The sequence below is a fragment of the Nansenia antarctica genome (genome assembly GCF_963989245.1).
Source record: "Nansenia antarctica genome assembly, chromosome: 9".
NCBI lineage: Eukaryota > Metazoa > Chordata > Actinopteri > Argentiniformes > Microstomatidae > Nansenia > Nansenia antarctica.
Window position 1 is genome coordinate 2,054,576 of NC_137679.1, and position 16,527 is coordinate 2,071,102.

Consider the following 16,527-nt stretch of genomic DNA (forward strand, 5'->3'; position numbering starts at 1 on the left):
CCGTGTGTTACACCAGGTTTCCCAGAAGAGCCTCCGCATCACTGCTGGGAGGAGGAGGAGGAGGAGGAGGAGGGGGGCGGGGCCTACTGTGGCTACGACCACGACCAGGAGACCAGGAGCCCCGAGGACCAGGCGGAGAGGTGGGCCGACCCGGGGGGGGCCGACCAGCAGCAGGGGGGGGCCGACCAGCAGCAGGGGGGGGCCGACCAGCAGCAGGGGAGGGCCGACCAGCACCAGGGGGGGGCTGACCAGCAGCAGGGGGGGGCTGACCAGCAGCAGGGGGGGGCTGACCAGCAGCAGGGGGGGGCCGACCAGCAGCAGGGGGGGGCTGACCAGCAGCAGGGGGGGGCCGACCAGCAGCAGGGGGGGGCTGACCAGCAGCAGGGGGGGGCCGACCAGCAGCAGGGGGGGGCTGACCAGCAGCAGGGGGGGGCCGACCAGCAGCAGGGGGGGGCTGACCAGCAGCAGGGGGGGGCTGACCAGCAGCAGGGGGGGGCCGACCAGCAGCAGGGGGGGGCTGGGGACGAGGATACGGGAGGAGGGGCGGTCGAAGGGGACAACGGCAATAAGGAAGAAGAGGGAGGAGAGGCTGAGTCGGTGTTTGGTGGTGATGATGATGATGATGATGAGGAGGAGGAGGAGGAGGAGGAGGGTGGGGTTGAGTGTGACGTGGGCATGACTGAGACCGAGGAGGGAGACGGGTCGCACGAGGGGGAGAGAGGAGGAGGAGGGGGGGGCGTGGCCAAGGGAGAGACGTCTGGGATGGGGGAGGAGCTAGAGGAGGAGCTAGAGGAGGAGCTAGAGGTCACGCTGAAGGTGTGCACCACGTCGGCAGAGGAACACAACAAACACAGCCTGACCTCTGCCTCGGCCGGCTGTGCTCTGGTCCGGAGGAAGAACAGGAAGGACACGGCGTAGCCCCCCCCCCCCCCACTGACTCCCCGCTGCTCCCGTGTCTGGGAAGATGAGAGTGACCCAGAGACTTTGGCCCTGGACACCTGTCTGTCTGTCTGTCTGTCTGGCTTTCTCTTTTTCTAGCCTGTGTAGTACCGAGTACGATGGACTGTCGCACGAAGGCCGATGCTTATCCAGTCTGTTAGCCAATAGAGGAGCACTAGTTCCCACCACCCATGCAATATTAGTAGACCTTTTTTCCAGTACTCAAGTTGTAAAAGAAAACCAGGGGGGATGGTGGATTTTTATCATATGGGGACAGTTTTTGCATCCCCACAGCGTCAGTGACTTCAGTGTCAGTGACTTGGTAAAGAAATGTCATTGCATGTGTGCGTGCCCCCTCCCTCACCCACGGTGTTTTACTCAATATGCGCAAAACTAAATGTTGAAATAGCAGTGGTACCACGTTCATTGATAGAATGACATAAGGGATGGAAAGGGGGGATGGCAGTTTTAGAAGGGGGATGATTTTGACTGGTTTTATTTCAGGGGGGGGGTGCCATCCCCCCTCATCCCCCCTGAACTCCAGTGCTGCTTTTTTCCTCTTCTTAAGTGACTATGAGGTCAAGGTCAGGACCTGACCTAACTACTGTGTCACACGTTCCTGGTGAAGGGGTAAGCTGAGTATAAGCCTCTCCACAATCTCCAAAGTAGACGCTACCGTTGGTTCACAACAGATGGGTTGTTCTGTGCTCTTACTGTCGATCTTACGTCTGGGTTCACCTCTGGGCTTAAGAGGATGCTCTTAACTGCCACTGCGCTCGATATCTCAAGATACGTGACGCGTTCTAATGCTTTGGTCCTCATGTCGGGATCCGATGTAATAATCGGACTTTTCTTGCAAAAAATGTGAATGCATTTCTGTGTTGTTGAAAATCAACGACACATCGCTAGTCAACTAACACAGCTTGTTTTGTGAGCCTGCTGCTAACAATGTAAAGTAGTGTTTTAGTTAACTAGGTAACAATGTAAAGTAGTGTTTTAGTTAACTAGGTAACAATGTAAAGTAGTGTTATAGTTAACTAGGTAACAATGTAAAGTAGTGTTCTAGTTAACTAGGTAACAATGTAAAGTATTGTTATAGTTAACTAGGTAGCAGTGGGGATTACTCACCCAATCCATTGCGTTGTTGCAGTATTTTGGCTCGACTAGCGAGTTTGTGTTTTGATTCTCAACGACGTTGAAACGTAGTTCCGTGTTTCAACAGAAAAGTCTGAACATTTTGATCAGTTGCCGAAATGTGGACCAAATTATGAGACTGTCACATGTTATGATTATGATATTAGAATGAACTAAATGATCATGAACTGCGTCAACATCCCATTTGGGATCCCTATCTAAGAAACTATTCATTACTTGATAGAAACATTGAGAATTATCTTCACTTTTATATACTTATTTATTTACTATTGATGTATGTATGTATGTATGCCTTCCCTGCATATCACTGTAGCCACTGCTGTGAGATGTGTTTGGCTAAAATAAAAAATTATCTGGGTTGACCATGCAGATTTGTGTGTTTTTATCAGGGTTCCTACAAGTTTCAACAAGTCAAATGTAAGACCTTTTTAGACCTCTTTGAATATCATTCTAGACCTATTCACGACACCATATGATAGCTTTTTGTCATCCTCAAGGTGATGAAATGAGGGATTTCACTGCCATACAGACAAAAAAGGAAGCGAATTGGCAATTATTTGGTTCCAGCTTGATTCATTTCCACATAGATGTGGCCGGACTGATTTCCTTGCAGGATCTCATTTTTAAGACCTAGCACCTCATTTGTTAGACCTAATAACTGAAACTTGAGACCTTTTTAGGCCTTATAAATCGGATTGCTGGATTTTAGACTTAAAGGCTTTTTAAGACCAGCGAAGGAACCCTGCTTTATGTATTAAACACCATGACAGCAGCACATTTCAGAAAAGGAGTTTATTACTTGTTGAATTGAACATTCTACCCATAGAAAAGAGAGATCTGATGTTTGTAGAAGCAGATAAGAAACATGGAGCAGCGCTCCTCCACAGCTGCTCTCTCTCAGAGGACCGGCCCGGGGCAGCCTCTCAGCGGCAGTTGGGTTTGATTCAGTTTCTGGCCGACATGCAGAGTGACAGGAAGTGTCAGAGGGTGACTTGGCGTCCTCTGATTGGTCCGTCTCAGTGTTCCATCGGTTCGTCAGGTTTGGCTGCTGCTGCTGCTGCTGCCGGCTCGTCTGACGCCTGGACCACCTGGGACACACAGACACACAGACACACGGTTAGCGTTAGCATTAGCAGGGTTAGCGTTAGCAGGGTTAGGCCAGAGCCCTACAAAATGACCTCCAGCAGGCTAAAACCAAACTGGGACCAAACTGTCAGAAACAGACTCCATGAGGGCCGACGTCCTCTAGTGGGACTTGTGCTCACAGCCCAGCACCCTGCAGCTTGACTGGCATTTGCCAGAGAACACCAGGATTGGCAGGTTCCCCCGTTCTCTTCACAGATAATAATAATAATAATAACTTTATTTGTATAGCGCTTTTCCTGCAAACGTTGCAGCTCAAAGTGCTTTGATTATTATATAATCATAATTTAATTATTTAGTCATTTAAAGGCAATATTAAAAAGATGGGTTTTTAGTCTTGACTTGAACATATGTCCTGAGGTTGCATCCCTAATGTAAACTGGCAGTGCATTCCACAATCTGGGTGGATAAAATGAGAATGCAGCCTCACCAGATCTCTTCTTTTGTACATGTGGTACACAGAGAAAACCAGCGTCAGAAGACCTGAGAGCTCTATTGGGCTGATATGCTAGCAAAATACCTGAGAGCTCTATTGGGCTGATATGCTAGCAGAAGACCTGAGAGCTCTATTGGGCTGATAGGCTAGCAGAAGACCTGAGAGCTCTATTGGGCTGATAGGCTAGCAGAAGACCTGAACATATTCTGGTGCTGTGCCAGTGAGAGCTTTATCAACAAGATGAGAGCAGGTTCACACTGAGCACATGACATGACGTGAAAGTCAGCAGCCTGGGTGTGGTACCAGTGTATATGTGATAGTATATGTCCTCCTACCTTCCTCTGAGGCCTCTCCTCCAGACCCTCCAGGAAGGGAGCCACGTCGTCGTCGTCGTAAATCACAAACTCCATGTCTTTACCCACGATGCCGATGGACACGTTCTGGAAACCACAACCGCTTATTTTTCATTGATTGATTTTTATTTGTCCCAAACACAAGAAACATATAAAAACATAAAAATAAAAAAAGTTTTATCCAACACAAATTCACAATTCACAAATTCACAATAAAATGCCATTTACACTAGCGCGTTGGGGAAGGGGACAGGAGGAAGTGGAAACGTATCTAGTCCTGCTGCTCCTTCCTTACAATATGTTACAACATTTAAAAAATAGAGTCTCTTTCTATAACTAAATATAACATAAATATCCATATACAACATGAATATCAAATGCAGAAATGCTGAAAAATTAAACAAGATTCCAGTCACCTTACTACTCAGAGTCCTCTGTCCTGTAACATGTCTAATAACACTTACAGTGAATGTATTCATATTTCTGCTGGTAGTAAAGGATGACGTAGTGTGAGGGAGTGAGGAACAGGGGTGGGGGTGGGAGGGGGGGCTATGGCAGGTGGGTCAGACCACAGCGTACCTTGATGGTGAGGTCCTGCTCCGCTGGGAGGGTTTCTCTGAGTCCCAGCAGGCCGTGTCTGATGAGCTCGTTCAGGTCACCTGCCATGAACAGACAGACACGTGTTACAGAGACAGGATGTTACAGAGGAGAGCTGTGTGAATCTGAGTGTGTACATGAGATTTTGGTTGCAGCAACAGCCAAGCCAGCCTACGTGTGTGATTATGTGTAATAATAATAATAATTCATTGTATTTATATAGCGCTTTTCCGGGGCTCAAAGACGCTGACAATATGGGTACAGAGAAACAGCAAGCAACAGATAACATGAGCACATAGAACACAGAGTTAACCAACAGGGAACAATTAACACAGCAATGTCCAGGGGGGGGAGAGGGTGGCATCACGCACTACATGAGTGATTACTTGTGTACTATATGTGATTATGTGTGTACTACATAAGATTACGTGTGTACTATATGTGATTATGTGTGTATTTGTCGGGTCTCACAGTCCAGGAAGGCGTCCATGTGTCTCTCCAGGTAGGTGCGGGCAGACTGGGAGCGTGCTCCTATGGACATGGCCTTGCAGTCAAAGTAGTTGGCGGAGGGGCAGGTCTGGAAGATGTGAGGGCCCATGTCCTACAGGAGACATGGTGGTTCATCAGACTCATCACGCTCCGGATCACTATCACCACTAAAACTAGTCCTTGTTCATCCACAGCAATGGACCTATCGCTAAGCCACGCCCCCTTCGAAAACTCGGACAAACAAACAACGCTTCACTGACAGTGACTGACCGACCGTGACTGAATGACATTCAATGACTTACAATGGCGGGAGTTGGCACATTTCTGATTTCTGATTTACCACAGCAAGTAATAGACATTTTTTTTTTTTAAGATGACAAGAATATTTTGTCTAGGAGCTTTTCACCATCAGATATTAGCGAGTTGTTTGTCTGAGTTTTCTGCCTGTCGTGACTTTTGCTGTGATATGATTGGACAATTTCTATTTTGGGGCGTGGCTTAGCGATAGGTCCATTTTTACTGTAATTACTTGCATGAAAACATTTCCCCATTTTTACCACTATTCATACCAGACGGACGTCAGCGGGTGTGACACTATAATACAAACAACTGTCATTGTGACACCCGTGTCCTCCTCCTGTTACTCTTCCTAAATGGATATATTTAAAACTTAACAGCGTTGTTACATATCGTTAGCCTCATAGCATAGTCATATTTTGGCCAAATGTAGATATCTGCCTAACTCTCCTCTCCTAACACTGCTGATTCACTGGGCATTATTGCCTCTATGCCATCAGCCTATCAGAATGCTCATTACATTCCAACATCACTATCTGCCCAAGTCATCTCTTTGACAGAGGCATGTTTGACACTACATACAAAGATGACTTTTATTGACTTTTAGGCAATTATGCAATGCTATTTCAAAATCATTAATATAACAAACATCTGGAAACCTTTCCATGACTACCACATGCTAGCCAACATCTCCAAGTCACGTCCTGAGGAGAAATTAACCTGATAACCAATAAGACTAACCTGAATAAAAACTCAAAATCAACTTAAGCCATCACATTGAACTCACGTCGTAGCCGGCGATGAGCAGTCCCACGCCGTAAGGCCTCCTCCCGTACCGCTGTGTGGGGATCTGGGTTTCTGAGCGGCTGGTCAAGGACAACTCACTGTTAACTCTCTGGAGAACAATGATGACATGTCACAAACTCCCCTCCCGAGACAATGGTAAATGGTAAATGGACTGCACTTATATAGGCCTCCAAGATCTCAGGAAGGCCTCCAAGATCTCCAGGGACCCGACCCACCCTGGGCACGTACACTTTATCAGGCTGCCCTCGAAAAGGAGGTACAGGACCCCGGCCGCTAAGACAAACAGACTGAAGAACTGCTTCTACCACAGGGCCGTCAAGGCCCTGAACACAGCAAAGGCCTAAGTTCTGGGTTCCAGGACAGTCTGGACGGATTGTATGGCAGCTAGTGCTGAGGCACAAACATGTACATTTCAAGCCTGCAAACTGTGACACTTTAAATAACGTGAAAAAATACTTTTGTGCAATATGACAACCCTAGTTGACTATCTGTGCAGTATAGTACAGTGGATTGTGTACATAGCCTTTATTTATGTAAACCAGCTCCTTACCTTCTTGTGATTTTATTCTTTTTCTAAATGTTTTTTTTTCCTTCCCTTTCCTAACACCAGGGGAGCCACCCCTCCTAAATTTCGTTGTTTGGTACCTGTACTGTAGCAATGACAATAAAGTCCATTCATTCATTCATTCATTCATTCATTCATTCATTCATTCATTCATTCATTCATATAGCGCCTTTATCCAAAGCGCTTTACAACGGCCTCTCACACACACATTCACACACCAATGGCGGCAAGCTACCATGCAAGGCGCCGGGCCGCTCACTGGGAGCAATTTGGGGTTCAGTGTCTTGCCCAAGGACACTTCGACATGTGGCCAGCCGGGGCTCAAACCCCCGATCTGCCAACCTTGCAATCATTAGACGGCGGCTCTACCTCCAGCTCTACCTCCTGCGCCACAGCCGCCCCATGAGACAACCACAAGACAACCACTGAGACAACCGCTGAAAGGATACTGCTTCCGATGAGAGTGACGAGGCGTGATGTGGGCAGAGGCCTGTCGAACACGAACCTGGAGTCCAGACACTCCTGGCGCATGAAGTTACTGAACAACAACAACAAGACAGACGGGAGAGAGCGGTTATCTGGACACCAGTTCAGATACTAACAGTACTGTAGATACACTTGTGGCTTCATGGTGTTTAACCTGTGCGTGTGTGTGTGTGTGTGTGTGTGTGTGTGTGTGGCTCACCAGAGCAACCTGGCATCTGCCGTCAGCCCGGCGATAGAGATGCCAATATGGCTGTCGACATGGAGGATCTTCTTCTGATGTGCAGCCAGTTCTGACTGAGCTCTCTGTGTGGAGAGACAGAACGCCACAGTCACCAATGACATCAGTCCTGTTAAACAGGTGGTGGTACCACCGCCAGTGTACACATTATTCAACACAATGTCATCCAATAATGCGAAAGACAGAGCGCTACAAATTAGGGCTGGGTATCGCCACTGATTTCCCAAAACGATTCGATTCCGATTCACAGCTCCCGATTCGATTCGATTCCGATTCGATTTAGTTACAATATCAATTTTCCTTGAATATGAAGAGATTCTCAGAACTAATGCTATAAATGGTTCAAGGAACCCTATAACATGTAGCATTGTTAAACATATCAATGTTTACATTAAGAATTGACTCCAAAGCAGTTACATGAATGTACTTCTTATTGGAACATAAATGAACATCATTGACCAACATTTTGCTAAATCAGACACTACAAAAAGTGCTTTTTAACGTGCTTTACTGCAGCCAGTGTAAATAAAGGGGCTACAAACATGGCCTATCGGTAAACAAGACATCACATATCCCTCAGGACTGTCTCAAATAGCTTATTTGCATAATATTATATACAAAATAAAAATGTGCAAAACTCAAACGAAAATAGTGCAATAGATGAGGGTATTTTGGGGAACAAAGAAACACAATGTAAACCATAATGTCCATGAAACTAAAGCCCTTCATTACGGCTTTCTCACTTTTTGGAGATTGGAAGATTTTATTCAGGAATAAACATAATTGATTATTAAATGATTATTAAAATACTGTAGTATACAGTAACAATAAGTTCGTGGAAACATCACAAATCTACGGAACCACTTATTGAGGCATCACCCTGACGTGAAACATGGAAAAGCGGATCCGAAACAAGCCTCGCTGATAAAGTGGCAAGTGATTGTCAGGTACGAGTCCATTTCTCTGGATGTCCAGCTGTCACACGTTATGGCAACTCTCTGCTGGCTGAAGTGAAGTTGCGATGTCACGTTTCACCTGCGCGGACATGTCTGGGACTATCACTTCACTCAACTGTTTGCGTGTCGGTAACACGTAGCGTGGTTCTAGTACACTGACGAGTCTTCGAAAGCCAGCATTTTCGACAACGCTGTACGGGCGTATATCCTTGCAAATAAAATTTGCTACAGCCTCAGTAATTTGTTGGGCACGCGGAGAATTTGATTGTAATTTGCAACCAAACGTCTTTATCAGCGAGGCTTGTTTCGGATCCGCTTTTCCATGTTTCACGTCAGGGTGATGCCTCAATAAGTGGTTCCGTAGATTTGTGGTGTTTCCACAAAATGTAACCTCCACTGCGCACAGCTTGCATATGGCTTTGCTTTTGTCCTGCTCATCTCTATCGTCATAATTTGTACATGCAAAATGCACCCAGACATCTGCCTTTAAGCCTGGTGGTGACTTGAGTGTCCCTGCCATCGACATGTTTTTAGATTTTACAGTGTTGAGACCTCTCGTTGCGTGAGATATGATCAATTCTTGTAGCGTGAGATCTGGCCACGAGATCTCGTTGCGGGTTGAAGCTGCAAGCAGGAAAATGCATGATACAAATGCATAACTGTGTGGTTGTATTGCATAACAAATCTGTCGGAGACCGTGCTTCTTCACGAGCCGCACCCCGCCTCTGGAACTCTCTCCCTCAACCACTCAGAGACTCACCCTCACTCTCCACTTTTAAATCCCACCTCAAAACCTACCTGTTTTCCCACGCATACAACCTCCCCTACCCCTAACCATCTCCCCTAACCCTGCCCCCCCCCCCCCCCCGGACATGCATACAACCTCCCCTACCCCTAACCATCTCCCCTAACCCTGCCACCCCCCCTCCCCCCCTGGACACGCATACAACCTCCGCTACCCCTAACCATCTCCCCTAACCCTGCCACCCCCCTCCCTTCCTGGACATTGCTGTGTTAATTGTTCCCTGTGCCTGTTCGTTAACTCTGTGTTCTATGTGTCATGTTATCTGTTGTTAACTCTGTGTTCTATGTGTCTCATGTTATCTGTTGTTAACTCTGTGTTCTATGTGCTCATGTTATCTGTTGTTAACTCTGTGTTCTATGTGTCATGTTATCTGTTGTTAACTCTGTGTTCTATGTGCTCATGTTATCTGTTGTTAACTCTGTGTTCTATGTGACATGTTATCTGTTGTTAACTCTGTGTTCTATGTGCTCATGTTATGTTGTTAACTCTGTGTTCTATGTGTCATGTTATCTGTTGTTAACTCTGTGTTCTATGTGCTCATGTTATCTGTTGTTAACTCTGTGTTCTATGTGTCATGTTATCTGTTGTTAACTCTGTGTTCTATGTGCTCATGTTATCTGTTGTTAACTCTGTGTTATATGTGCTCATGTTATCTGTTGTTAACTCTGTGTTCTATGTGTCATGTTATCTGTTGTTAACTCTGTGTTCTATGTGTCATGTTATCTGTTAACTCTGTGTTCTATGTGTTCATGTTATCTGTTGTTAACTCTGTGTTCTATGTGCTCATGTTATCTGTTGTTAACTCTGTGTTCTATGTGCTCATGTTATCTGTTGTTAACTCTGTGTTCTATGTGCTCATGTTATCTGTTGTTAACTCTGTGTTCTATGTGTCATGTTATCTGTTGTTAACTCTGTGTTATATGTGCTCATGTTATCTGTTGTTAACTCTGTGTTCTATGTGCTCATGTTATCTGTTGTTAACTCTGTGTTCTATGTGCTCATGTTATCTGTTGTTAACTCTGTGTTCTATGTGTCATGTTATCTGTTGTTAACTCTGTGTTCTATGTGTCATGTTATCTGTTGCTTGTTGTTTCTGTGTCTCCTGTTTTTCCCATATTGTCAGCCTCTTTGAGCCCCGGAAAAGCGTGTTATAAATACAATGAATTATTATTATTATTATTATTATTATTATTATTATTATTACTGTTGCTGGGGAAACCTACCTTGAGGGCGACCAGGACCGCGTGGCTCTTAGACTTGAGGCCGACCGTGGCAGAGCCTTGCTTCACCGCCTCCATGGCGTACTCGATCTGATGGATGCGGCCCTGGAACACAAACACGTTTGTACCATAACTGAAAGATGATCTAGATTATATTATATAGACTTTCAACTGACGCAACTGTGTAATGTCCTCTGAAGGAGAAGCTGCTGACTGTATAAGACTGTATTATTATTATTATTATTATTATTGCTCTTATTGTGTTTTTATTGTTGCACCATGTATGTTTTTGTTTAGGTATTTATTGTGTTGCACAGTATATGTACATCCAGCACTCGAGTTGAGGGGGGATGACGGGGGATGGCATCCCCCCTGAAATAAAAAAGGTCAAAATCCTCCCCCTTCTAAAACTGCCATCCCCCCTTTCCATCCCTTATGTCATTTTATCAATGAACGTGGTATTACTGCTATTTCAACATTTAGTTTGGCGCATATTGAGTAAAATACTGTGGGCGAGGGAGGGGGCACGCACACATGCAATGGCATTTTTATACCAAGTCACTGACACTGAAGTCACTGACGCTGTGGGGATGCTAACATTGTTCCCATATGATAAAATCCACCATCCCCCATGATATTCTTTCACAACTTGAGTGCTGTGTATATCCTGTACACTCGGCCCCACCGAAAATGAGGGTCTCCCTCAGTGGTCCCCGAGTTTAAATAAAATGAAATGAAATGTGTAAGAGGGCAACAGGCGCCTTACCTGAGGACTCCACACTGTGACGTCGTTGTCATACTGGTTACGGAACTAGAGAGACACAGACACAGTTATGTAACACAGCACATTTCAGTTCAATATGTTTTTGGGGGGATCAAACGTATTGCTTTGTATTTTCAAAAGCACATAACAAGACAACAAGGCCACATCTTGCAACCAACAACCCCCTACAACCCCCCTACAACCACACCCACACCCACTGTTAATATGAAACCACACCACAATTACAATGTCGCTATCTAGGTACTACAGTTCAATCTATATGATATTTGTAACTTACATAATTATCTTGCATTGCGATACGTTTCCCACCAACAAACACCCGTGTGAACTGCACACAAGAAGACTACGCTAGAGTGTTCCTGACTAACATATAGTATTACTCCTGAATAAATAATAATAGGCCAACCTCTGTGCCTTTGTTACCAGTCAGCTGTCACCTGTAGCCACCGCCCAGGACGTCTCACCTGCATTGTCTTTGCTTAGAGGTGGCTAATGCCTGGTAATAGCTGATGAGCTAATGTGGTGAACTACTCTGAATCAAGCCGTTGGGAGAACAGATCCATGTGAATGCACTGTGCCTAGCTAGATAACATTCACATGTTTGGCATTTAGTAGACGCCTTTATCCAAAGCGACTTACAACAAATACATTTGACTACAGTAAGTGAATCATCTGTACCACATGTACAAAAGAGGAGATTTGGTGAGGCTGCATTCTCATGTTATGCACCCAGATTGTGTCTCACTGCCAGTTTACATTAGGGATGCAACCTCAGCACATATGTTCAAGTCAAGACTAAAAACCCATCTTTTAAATATTGCCTTTAAATGACTAAATAATTAAATGATGATGATATAATGATTGGAGCACTTTGAGCTGCAACGTTTGCAGGAAAAGCGCTATAGAAATAAAAGTTATTATTATTATCATTATTATTGTTGTTATTACTATTAGTATTATTGTTATTATTATTATCATTATTATCGTTATTATTATCATTATTATTATTAGTGTTATTATTATCATTATTATTATTGTTATTATTATTAAGAGGTTTACTGACAGCGAACTGATGGAAAAAAAACGAAAGTAAAACTAATATTTGAGGTAGCTCATAGCTAACAGGCTAGCCTACATTCTCATTCAATGATGGAATAATATAATAATTAATATTATTAAGTCTGCCCAGGAACACAGAGTACTTGTAGTTTTTAAGTTCAAGTTGAGATAAGTTAGCTTAGTGGCTTGTTGATCCACCCTGGGAGGGCTAGCATGACTAGCTAGCTGCCTTAGCTTGTTGCTAACTAGCCTGGCTAAGTCTATGCTTCCTCAATGGGCCCTCGTTAGCTCTGCTAAAGTTAGCTAGCTTGCTAGCTTGGATATTTCCGTGATCACTGCTCTGACACAGCCTCCTAACTGCAGTCTGCGGGCATCCTTCAATGCACACAGTACAACTTGTTTAATGTTCATATCTGGAGTTTAATGTTTAGTTTAAAATGCTCCATCAAGTCTTACCATCTCTGCCTTCTGATGGATCACTCTGTTCTGCTGAGCGGTGATTCTGGTTTGATTTAGTTTCCTGGACCGATCAGACAGACCGGTAAGGCGTAGCAGTCGAACTCAAATCAGATGTCAAACTCGCCTGAGTGGTTTTAGTTCGATTAAATAGTAAGCCTTACATTATCACATTTATTACATTATTATTAGTAGATTATTAGTAGATTATTAGTACATTTAGCTAAAGTTAAGGACCCCAATTGAAATAAGCCAGTGGCTTTCTTGGGTTTTTATCCTTTTAGTTGACCTTGTATGTAATATGTACTTTCATGTACCTACTTCTGCAAATCTTCTAATAAAGTTTTCAATCAATCAATCAAAGCTATCTAAAAACTAATTAGACCCCTATACTTTCTTTTATTTATTTATTTGTGTTTCTTTTTTATTATTACTACTCGATCTTTTCAGTTTGTGAAGCGTCTTTGAGTGTCTAGAAAAGCGCTACATAAGTCTAATGTATTATTATTATTATTACTATTATTATTATTATTATTATTATGATTATTACTATTATCATCAATTATATTCCTATACACCTGTCAACTTGGCAGTGTCTTTGAGCCTCGGAAAAGCGCTATATACATTTAACGAATTATGATTATTTATTAACAATAAGGATTTTACATGATCTGTTGTGTAAATCCAATGATTTTCAATGATGATTGTTAAAATGATCACGCGGATACGGTTATAATCAGAGTCTTTAATCTTAGTTCTAGGACAATACAGAACGTACACCACATGTCTGTGCTTGCATAGTAATGAATGACTCAACAAGCTCACAGGTAAGTAACACAGACTGCAGGTGGTGCCACCTGCAGGTCAACTCTCGTAACATCTCCTTTCACATAATCAATGAAGCGATTCTCTCAGATGTACTGAACTTAAACATTTAGTCCTTACAGTGGCCACTCAATAAACAATGAACAGTAAATAAGATAATAAACATTCCATTATCATTCCTCTTCTTTTTTTTTTTTTCTTCTTTTGGGGGGGGGGGATTATTATTGTTAAGTCACATAGTCTTTGGTATATTTCTCCGGTGGCTTGATGTTGGACCTGGTTCTGGTCTGCCGGAGACCTTGAGGCACAGGGTCTGCCGGCTGGACTGTGTCTTCAGCCAGTGCTGGAGCGTACTCGTCGGGATTAGTTTCAGCTCGACCCCATGTACCCCAGTCGTCCTCTCCTTCAGGGTTCTGAGGTGGTGATAGTCGGAGTGTTTCGTCCACTGGACGGATGTGTTTCCTGTTCCTTCGGTATGTTTTACCATGTACCATCACTTCATATGACCTGTCACTCTTCTGGTCAGTGCAAATGCCAAGCGCCCATGCACTGTTGGGTACATTGGGTTGTAGCAAGACTCGGACTGTCTCCCCTTGAATGATCACTGGCATGTCATGGGCATGTGCATCATAGTGGTGTTTTGAAATAAGCCCCTTTGTTTGCTTTTTTTCTATCACATTGTGCACTACCAGAGGTTGAAGCAGAAGGTCCTTGGAGGGCAGGTGTGTTCGCGTGCGTCTGGACATGAGTCGCTGAGCTGGGGAGCTGTCAAGTCCCTCCGTTGGAGTGTTTCTCCATGCCAGCACTGCCTTCCATGGGTCCTCTCCTGCCAACGCCGTCTTCTTTAGCAGTGTTTTGGCTATTTTAACAGCTGACTCCGCCTTGCCATTGCTTTGACTGTGGTATGGTGATGACGTTACATGTCGGAAGTCCCAGTCATTCGCGAAGGTCTGAAAGTCAAGTCCCGAGAAGGGTGGGCCATTGTCTGAGATTGCTGTGTGAGGTATGCCATGACGGCTAAACTGGTGTTTGCATCGATCGATGACAGTAGAAGCTGTGGTGTCCTCCAATTCATCCAGCTCCCAGTAGTCCGAGTAGTAGTCAACCATTATAAGGTAGTGTGAGTGGTTCACAGTGAATAGGTCCATGCCTACCTTAGACCATGGGAGTTTAGGGAGATGATGGGGATTGAGTGATTCTTTTGGTTGTCTCCTCTGAAGGGAGTTGCATGTGCTACATCTGTTGACATAGTCCTTGACATGTTCTGTTATTCCTGGCCAGAATACTGTGTCCCGTGCCTTCCTGAGGCTAGCTTCACTGCCGGAGTGCCCTGAATGTATCTTTGATAGGAAGTCATTTCGTAGTAACTCTGGGATGAAAACCCTGTCACCCTTGAATATCAGGCCATTATCGATTGCCAGCTCCTCTTTGAATGTCCAGAACGGTCTCAGTGTTTGATCTACTGCCTGCTTGGAGATGGGCCAGCCTCCAGCGATTCGGGCATGCAGAACCTGACATAAGGGATCTTTGAGTGTGGCGGCTCTGATGGACTCTTGGGTCTTGGTAGAGATGTTGGTACAGCTGCTGTGATCCACGTGTTCGAGGGCTTCAGTGGTCAGGCCCATGGCGTAGACTGTGGCTGGTGTTTGCATTTGTGTGTGTGTTGTATTGGGTTGAGCAGTTCTAGATAGGAAATCTGCCACATGTAGCAGTTTGCCCTGTTTGTATTGTACCTGTAGCTGATAGCGTTGGAGCCGCAGTAGCATCCTCTGTAGCCTCTTGGGGGCTGTGAGAAGGGACTTCTTGAAGATCACCTCGAGCGGTTTGTGGTCGCTGTGCACTGTGATGCTCTCCCTGCCATGAATGTATTGATCAAATTTGTCACATGCAAAGACAATAGCGAGGCATTCTTTTTCTATTTGAGCATATCTCTGTTCTGTAGGAGTTAGAGTCCTGGAGGCGTATGCAACAGGTTGCCCATTTTGCATGAGAGTTGCACCGAGGCCCGTTTCACTAGCATCACATTGAATTGTCACCTCCTCCCTCATGTCATAATACTTTAGTACTGGGTGATGAGTGACTAAAGTCTTCACAGTGTCAATGGCTGTGTCATGTTGTGGAAGCCACGCCCATTGGATGTCCTTGTCGGTCAGTCTCCTGAGTGGTTCACACACATCAGATAGGTGGGGAAGGAATTTAGCTAGGTAATTTACAAACCCCAGAAACCTCTGCAGTGCTTTGATGTCAGTTGGTGTCTGCATGTTTTGCACCGCCGTTACCTTCTCTGGGTCCGGGAGTAGGCCCTCTGTGGTGAGAAGATGACCCATGTATGGCACACTGGGCTGCTTCAGCTTGAGTTTTTTCTTGTTCAACTTTAAGTTGACCTCTCTCGCCCTTTGCAATAGGGCTGCAAGGTTTTTGTCGTGGTCAGCTAATGCTGTCTCTTGTGTGTCTCCACAGCCATAGAGAAGGATGTCATCAGCTATGACACTCACACCAGCCAGTCCCTGTAGTACATCATGTTGTCTGCGCTGGTATTCTTCAGCTGCTGGCTTGATGCCAAATGGCATTCTTAACCACCTGTATCTTCCCAGAGGTGTCCAGAATGTAGTGAGATAGCTGCTTTCCTCATCCAGCTTCACCTGCCAGTATCCATCCTTTGCATCTAAAACTGAAAATACCTTGGCATTCGCGATGTCTGGCAATATCTCCTCTATGGTAGGCATCTGATAGTGGGACCTCAGCAGAGCCTTGTTGAGCGCACTCGGGTCAATGCAGGTGCGCAGTTTCCCTGGCTTCTCGATGACGACCATGTTGCTGATCCATTGCGTGGGCTCAGTGACTTTAACAATGATTCCTTGCTCTTCCATTGACTTTATCGCTTCTGTGACCTTTTTCTTTAGTGGTATTGGAACCC

At 44.9% G+C, this 16,527-nt stretch overlaps 1 protein-coding gene across 1 annotated transcript; it reads right to left on the reverse strand.

Moving 5' to 3' along the window:
• Positions 1 to 2,886: 2,886 nt before the first annotated feature.
• psma1 (proteasome 20S subunit alpha 1) lies at positions 2,887 to 12,844 on the reverse strand. Its single transcript, XM_080539413.1, has 10 exons — positions 12,786 to 12,844; positions 11,253 to 11,297; positions 10,490 to 10,591; positions 7,467 to 7,570; positions 7,231 to 7,319; positions 6,197 to 6,267; positions 5,095 to 5,224; positions 4,606 to 4,685; positions 4,009 to 4,113; positions 2,887 to 3,182 (listed from the first exon to the last, which is right to left on the reverse strand). Exons 1-10 carry the CDS (start codon positions 12,786 to 12,788, stop codon positions 3,111 to 3,113), a joined length of 801 nt encoding a protein of 266 aa, XP_080395539.1. The 5' UTR covers positions 12,789 to 12,844; the 3' UTR covers positions 2,887 to 3,110.
• Between the last annotated feature and the right edge of the window lie 3,683 nt (positions 12,845 to 16,527).

Excerpts from the sequence above, each read along its gene's own strand:
- psma1 (XM_080539413.1), bottom strand. Across the intron at positions 10,592-11,252 it reads TCACAGTGTGGAGTCCTCAG|GGCCGCATCCATCAGATCGA; the intron begins GTAAGGCGCCTG and ends TTTGTGTTCCAG. Across the intron at positions 5,225-6,196 it reads TGCTCATCGCCGGCTACGAC|GACATGGGCCCTCACATCTT; the intron begins GTGAGTTCAATG and ends TGTCTCCTGTAG.